At 49.6% G+C, this 7,363-nt stretch overlaps 1 protein-coding gene across 1 annotated transcript; it reads right to left on the bottom strand.

Annotated features, from left to right (window-relative positions):
* Window positions 1–6,027: 6,027 nt before the first annotated feature.
* LOC140667705 (uncharacterized) lies at window positions 6,028–6,501 on the bottom strand. Its single transcript, XM_072895864.1, has one exon. The coding sequence runs from the start codon at window positions 6,499–6,501 to the stop codon at window positions 6,028–6,030; it is 474 nt and encodes a 157-aa protein (XP_072751965.1).
* Between the last annotated feature and the right edge of the window lie 862 nt (window positions 6,502–7,363).

The following is a 7,363-nucleotide window of genomic DNA, read 5'->3' on the forward strand; positions in this document are numbered from 1 at the left end:
ACATCCGGCCCCCGGGTCTTCATATGCCGGACAAAGCGGTTGGCAATTATCTTCTCGAAGATTTTGCCCGCCTCGTCAAATAGGCAAATGGGCCGGTAAGAGAAGAGAGTCCCGACATCCTTGCCCTGCTTGTGGAGGAGAACTAACTTCGCCTTTCTTCACTGTGGGGAACACTCCGGTCCGCAAACTTTCGTTTACGATCGAGAGAAAAGGGTCCCTTAATCCATTCCTTAGGGCAAGAGCCTAGGCTCTTCTGGGCAGCCCGTCTGGGCCCGGGGTCTTTGTGCCCCGGAGCTTCTTAAGGCAAATGCCCAGCTCCTCGCCGGTCACCACATAATCTTCTACCTAGTTGCTCTCTACTCCAGGAATCAGGGGCAGGATGGCGTCCTTCTCTCCCGGGGGGAAGATCTCTACTTTTATCTATTCTACCTACCTTTGCAGAGTTTCCGGGGCGAGGGTCTCAGTCGCTGGGGGCCCTCTATTGCTCATCCTACCGAGGACCATTTGGTAGGGGCGCCCCCACAGGTCTTCGTCTAATTGGGCGGGGAGCTCGTCCCAGGCTCTAGCCTTTAATCTCCTTATGGTCGTCCTCAGGCTGTCCCGCGCCTCGCGGTAAGCCTGGTAAAGTCCAGCCACTTCTTCCCTGGGCTTGTCTCTTTTTTGGCTCGGAAATAATTTTTTCTGGCCTGGGCAGAGGACCGACGAAGCTCCGCGATGTCTTCTGTCCACCAGTAAGCTGGCCTCTTCCCTTGAGGGCCAGTTCTTGTTCGGAGCATAGACGCGTCACAGGCATCGGTCATAATGCTCCGGACCTTTTCCATATCCTCATAGAGGTTGGGTTCTCCGATCCCCAGCCATGTAGCAGACAGTATCACGGCCACAAGGAGGTTTTCGTCCATCTTCTTGATGCTCCACCCCCGCGATAGAACAACCATTCTTTCATTCGACGACGCTACATCGCTAACTTGGTATGACCGCCGAGCGGAATTCTATATATCAATGGTCGAATAGTATCTCCAGCTCGACGGCCATCCTCCATCCCTTTGTCGTCCGCGCCGTAGACGGGGAAGCCCACATGAGATCCACTATGGATTCCCCCCTCTTGCGGACGCACATACTCACGTCTCCAATATTAAGGAAACGGAGATCCAGTGAGATTCTGTCCCTCCGATCTCGTTTATTAAGGTCCCGGTGATCGCCCTCCTTGGCCAGAGCTCATCAATTTTTAGCTCCGGCAGGTCGATCTTGTCACGTGCCTTAGCTACCACCTCCGCGTATCTCCCCTTGGGGCAGGTCAAGACCACTACCGATGTTTGCGACTCTTTCCTCCTCCCGGGAGGCTTCGGTTTCGGTGTCACGATCGAGGTCGCCGTCGTTCCCTTTCTGGACGGTCCTGCCTTCCGGGCCTTGCCTTTTCTTTCCTGGGCCTTCGCCTCCTTTCGGCCTACAACTTTGGCCCATGTCACCGCTTGTTATTTGGGTTCGGGGGCACCGGTCTTACTCAAGTCAGCCTCGTTACCTCCTCTCGAAGACTTCGTGGGGTCGAGGAGTTCTCTGGGGTTTATGGGGTTTCTAAGGTTCTTGGGAAGATCTCCCCCTACTCACTGGCTACCTCCCGTCTTGTAAAGCGCATTTTTGGAGGCTCTCCTCCTCTACTCCCTTTTCTGTCATCCTCCATCACGGTGGAACCGGACGCAAATTCCACCGGGTATTGGACCTCGACGACAGGGGCGTCTTTCTTCACTCTCCTGAGTTAGACCGTTCGGAGAGTCTCAACGAGGATCTTTTTCAGGGTCCAGCTCAGGTCTGGGTTTGCCATAACCCGTATCCCTTTCTCTTCTACGGTAGGAGAAGGGGGAGAGACCCCCGAATTGGGGGTTTCTCTCCCCTTTTTTTACTTTCCCTTTTCCTTCCTCTATTTCCCTTGGTATGGGGAGGAGGTGGCCTCCCTATTTTTGGCCCCGCTTGGTCCCGCCTCTCTTTCAATCCCTGTTGAACACTGGGTAGGGGAGGGAGGGACGCGGGCAGCCTCTGGCTCCACCAGAGCTTCCACTTCCATAGGGCTTCCCTCCTCCGAGTCTGACTCAAAGTATTTAGCCCTCCCCTCCCTTTTTCTAAGTAAGAGGGAGGAACTGGCCCTTGTCTCTTGTAGAGATTGCCGCCTGTTTTTTTTTTATCCATGGGTTTTTCTTTGCTTCATCTAAGTGAGCTAATCTCCTCTTTCAGCTTGGCTTCTTATAGAAGGAGGTCGTCGATTCTCACCTATTTCGCCTCATCCATGAGTAGGAGAGATTCCTTGGTTCTCTTGACTTTCTCTAGTTCTTTCCTTAGCCTTGTCTTCTCTTCTATCAAGGCCCCAAGCTCTTCGTTGGTCTGTGCATAGCTTGTTTCCCGTCCTGCTTCTTTGTCCCTAGCCTCCCTTGTGGCCATTGTGGTGATGCCCGCTGTCATCACCAGTATAGCCTCCTTCATTACCTTAACGAGGGGGCGCTTGAGATTTTTAGAGGCTTTCACCACTTTCTACCGCCTGAGCAGCTGACATCTGCGCGTAGATGTCGCCGGCTGAGGATTTCCTGAAATCCTCTATCTTTTCTTGGGAACGTAGGTTCGCCCAGGTCTTATTTCTCTCTCCCGGTGGCACATTTTTATCATAGATCCACTCAAAGAGAACTAGTTCATCTTGTACTTTCTTTATCTGGTCCATGATCTTCTTCACTTCATACTCCCCGGTGGTGACCGGCCGTCCTTGTTTCCTTCTTTCTTCTAGAATCTTGATGATGGAGCCTGTCGACATCATAGAGTCTCAACTGTCCTCACCAGATTCTCCTCCCGTGCTGGCAGTCTCCGTGCCACCATCCGTATTCACCTCCGTGTGTCCCACCGTTCGTGAAGGATGGCTCTTCTTCCTCTGCGTTATCCTCGTCAGGTCCTTTTTGGTCGTGATACTGTGCAACACTGATCTTAGTGTAACCTTTTCTAAATTCGTGAGCCAACTCGTCTCACGGACAATCGGGATCGTCGACTGTCTCCTCGCAGATGTGGTTTCTCCCGAGGGCCCTGCGGAGCAGTCCTTGGGTGGCCCATCGTGTGATGACGACAAGGGGGGAGCTGGGATAGTACTCTCTCTCTAGGGTTTCCGATGGAGATCTGGCTTCGTGCCAGAACCCCCCCTGCGCTGGTAGTCTTCATAAACTTCTTTATCATTCAACCCATATTGTTTACCTCCCATGAGCCCCTCTATCCAAAACCATACTCGGTTGATAGTCGAAAATCCGGGGAAACTCCTATACCTCGTCCAGGAGACATATGGGGCGGTACGCCGAGAGTAACTCTGCGCGCTTGCCCTCCTTTGGCAGCAGCACCATCCTAATTTCCTTCCGTATAGAGAGGAAGCGTCCGCTCCTCAAACATTTGTTAAATAGTGGCGGACGCTTCCCCCAAGGACCTCTATGGCCAAGGCCAGAGCCTTGGCAGGGACGCCGTCCGGCCCCGGTGCAGTGTTTTTGGACCGGAATCTTTTGACGACCCTGCCCATCTCAGCCTCCGACACTCCGTGTTGTTTGGTGGACCATTGTTCGTCCTGTAGTGTCGGCTGTCCTAGTTCCCCTGTTTCTCCCTCTCCCTCTGGGAAGAGGGTTGTTATTACTTGGAGGAACTGGGATTGGAGTCAACGGCTGACCGCGCCCGCTCAGCTTCTTCCTCACAAGTTTATAGGGGCGGCCCCACGGATCCCCGTCAAGCGTCTCCAACAACTCATCCTAGGCTCTGGCCTTGGCCTTCTTGATAGCCCGCCGGAGGAGCACCTTCTCTCTGTACTCTTCCTCCAGCGGGCCCGCCATCGCCAATCCACCTCCTCTACTCCCGCGGCATCTAACATATCGTTGCCTGGCCCTATTGCACTCGGAACGGAGTGCAGCCAGCTCAAGCGACCACCAATATGCCGCGGGATTCCTGGGGACGACCTTACACCGGGACATCGCAGTATCACAAATTTCCGTTAGTGCACCTCGGAGTCTGGTCGCCCCCCCATCTACATTCCCTGGCCTTGCAACCGACAGGTGTTCGCAGCCCGGATGAGCGAAACCTGTCAAAGGACCACGGCAACATCAACCAAAGAGTAAACGATGAGGTGGAAGTTACAGAACATCAAGAAGACTGTAAACATTATAAATATTGTAAATAATAAAAATAAGGAAAATAGAAATAGAGATACAAAAATAATATGCGAGCGCAAAACAATAATCAAAAGCGAGCGAGAACGATGTTACTAAAATATAAACAAAACGTCGAAACGCGAGCGCAAGTAAAATTTAAGTTTTTAATATCAAATAAGAGTACGCAAACCACAGCAGATAAAATTAAGTTCTATTTGTAAAACAGAAGCGCGAAACCTAATAAAGAATAATTTATGTTAAGAAATATAAAATTGTTAACAATAATAATAAAGTCTTATTTGAACCAAAACAAATATATCCAAGAAATATTAATTTAATAGAAGTAATCGGAATAAAGAAATATTTAGTTGAGTTAATGAACTTTATTTAGAAAGGTATAAAATATTATATTATCATAAAAATAGAGTTTAGATAAAAAATAAAATGAAAAACAAAAAATATAAAATACGTAAAAGTAAGATATTCATAAATCATAAAGAGAATAAACAAAAATCTTGTAACGTACATGTTAAAAAGTTTTATTTTATTTTAGATAAAGTTTTATTTTCATTTTATAAAATTTAATAATATTAATAATAAATGTAAATATTATTTAAATTAGAAATAAGTAGAATAAGTTAGAAATAAAAACTTGAAAGATGGCCCAATGAGGAAGCTCGGATCTTGGAGAGGGACCAACTCGAAAAACAGCGACTGGCCTGGAGCGAAAGCGCGGACCATTACGAGTGCCGCTCTTGGTCAGGCGCACCGATTGGCCAACGACGTCATGGTAGGGACCTGGAAGGAAAATGTATAAAAGAAGAGCCACCAGACGGATCAACAGCAGTCGTTGTATGGCGAGCTCGAGCGGAAGCTCTTGTCAGAGAAATACTGACTTTACCCATACCATCGCGAGTAACGCAAGTAATGTAACGCGTAGTAAACAATTTCGTAAAAGCGTTTAAACTTAACCGAATCAATATTGTACGTATTAAAACACATTCGAATAAATGTAACGCGAGTTATCATACCGTGGAATTCGAAACACAACGCAAAAATATTGTGAGTGAAATCTTATGCGAAGCATTAACGACGGATCAGGTTATAAGTTTTAAACATAACGCGAACTCGAAATAAATATAACGACACAGAAAGTATTATGAAAGTTTTATTCTGGTGACAATTCTTATATACCTAAAATAAACGTCTAAACAAGTTTAAATCAAAGTGATTTACTTACCTGTGTAATAGAATATTCCAATCCCTGGTTGCGTAACGTTAATTCTTACATCCCGATGGGAAGTAGTTCCTTGAAGCAGCAGCATCCATTGTCCATGAGTGGTGGGAATCCAACGGCGATCTGAAACAGAAACAAGTGCTAGAAAAGAAAAAGGTGATGTGGAATTCTTCGACCTGATGGCGAGGCGATTATACCAAGAGACCAAATTAGCACCGACCTTGGTATTTAGATAGGTCAAAATACCTGGCGACCGTTTATAAAGGCGAAAGCATTGCAGCCTGTCGACTGGTAAGTCCCGCATATTATTCCTATGTGTCACAAGTCCGGTCACAGCCTATCCTCATCCTCAGTCCACGTCCAGGTCTTGGCGATGGCAGCTGCAATTAGGAGGTCCTTTACCATCTTCTTCTTGGCCCATTTAATGGGTCTTTGGTGGCCTTTTGCTTCGCTCGCCTCTTTCAGGCGTCCTCTGGAGAGGTCGGTGACGTCGAATCTTATATACTTATGATCCGATAGTGTCACCTCCCCCTCTAGGACTCTCCATCCTCTCACCATGCGTGCGGCCAACGGGTTACCGAGTGTTATATCAATGATTGATGCCCCGTTGTGCCGCACGCATGTAAGCGCTCTGCCCTAGTTGAGTACTTCGAGTCCAATCTCCTCAGCCCACTCAACCAGGGCCACTCCTCTCGCGTTAGTCACCGGGGAACCCCATTTGCTGGATTTAGCATTAGGGTCCCCGGCGACTATGACTGGGCGGTGGAGAGAGCGTCTAATTACTCCCCCCCCCTTGTCCAAAAGTCTCTCAAGGGTTGGGAAGTCCCGGTTGGGTGAGCAATAAATATCCACCACAACCGTTTCCCCCCACTTCACTACTACGTAACCTTCCCCTCTTTCAAATAGTGTCAAAGGAGGGGAGTTGGGTCCACCCCCGTCTATGACAGCCACCGAGCCAGGCCCATCGCTCAACCAGTCGGTGCGGTTGGGGACAAAGTACGGTTCAGCGACAATCGCTAGTCCCACGCCCCATTTCGCCACATTTTGGCACAACAAATCCTGTGCTATGGCGTCATGGTTGGCGTTAATTTGTAGGACTCGGAGGGTCATTACGCCACTTCCATGGGCGTTTCCTCCGAGCCCTTCATTCCCTCTTTCTGATCAGGGGTCGGAATGGTCGGACCGTCCTCAACTGTCGCGTCGCTGGGAGATGCTTCGAGGGAAAGTGTTTTGGGCTTCCGTTCTTTTTGGCCCGACTCCGCTGTTCCCTGTTGTCTTTCCCGTCCATCCTTTTTCGCCCTCAGCTTTGGCTGGGACGAACTTAGTGATTAGGTTTGTGTCCTCAGCCCCTGTTGCACCCCCAACTGGGGGGTTTTCTTGGCCAAAGGGCAGGAATCACCACCCATCCTGTGCTCCGCTTTAAGGCCCTTTTCCGCACAAACGCGCAGCGGGGGCTTTCCTTGCAACCAGCCGTCAAGTGGCCTTTTTGTCCACACCGGTAGCAGCAGTCACTGCGGTCTACTTCTGTTTTGCACTCTTGCTTGGTGTGTCCAAACTCCAGGCATTTGTAGCACTGGAGTAGGCGGGGTCGAAGGAGCTCAATATTCGCCCTCACCCACCCCACCACTATCCTTTCCAGCCGAACTGCTTTATAAGCAGCAATCTCTGGGCAGCGGCACCATGTGAGCAGTCCCCTCTGGATCCTCTTCGGTGTCACCACTTGGACCTCTACAAACCGCGCAGCCTCCTGCCTCAGCTATTGCGCGTGAAATAGCCACCACGTCGGCTGTCTCATCCAGCCCAGAGAACCTTAATTCCGCCATTTTCTTGGGTTTAGTGATCCTGACTCCCGTCCCCTCCAGGAGCTTTGAAAGTTGCTCCGCCAGCTTGTCCGCATTTGGAGCACTTCCCTCTCCCGGAATCTCCAATATGAGTCCTCCGGTGATGGCACATTTGGGACGGAGATAATCGA

Source organism: Anoplolepis gracilipes, chromosome 7 (assembly GCF_047496725.1).
Source record: "Anoplolepis gracilipes chromosome 7, ASM4749672v1, whole genome shotgun sequence".
Classification (NCBI taxonomy): Eukaryota; Metazoa; Arthropoda; class Insecta; order Hymenoptera; family Formicidae; genus Anoplolepis; species Anoplolepis gracilipes.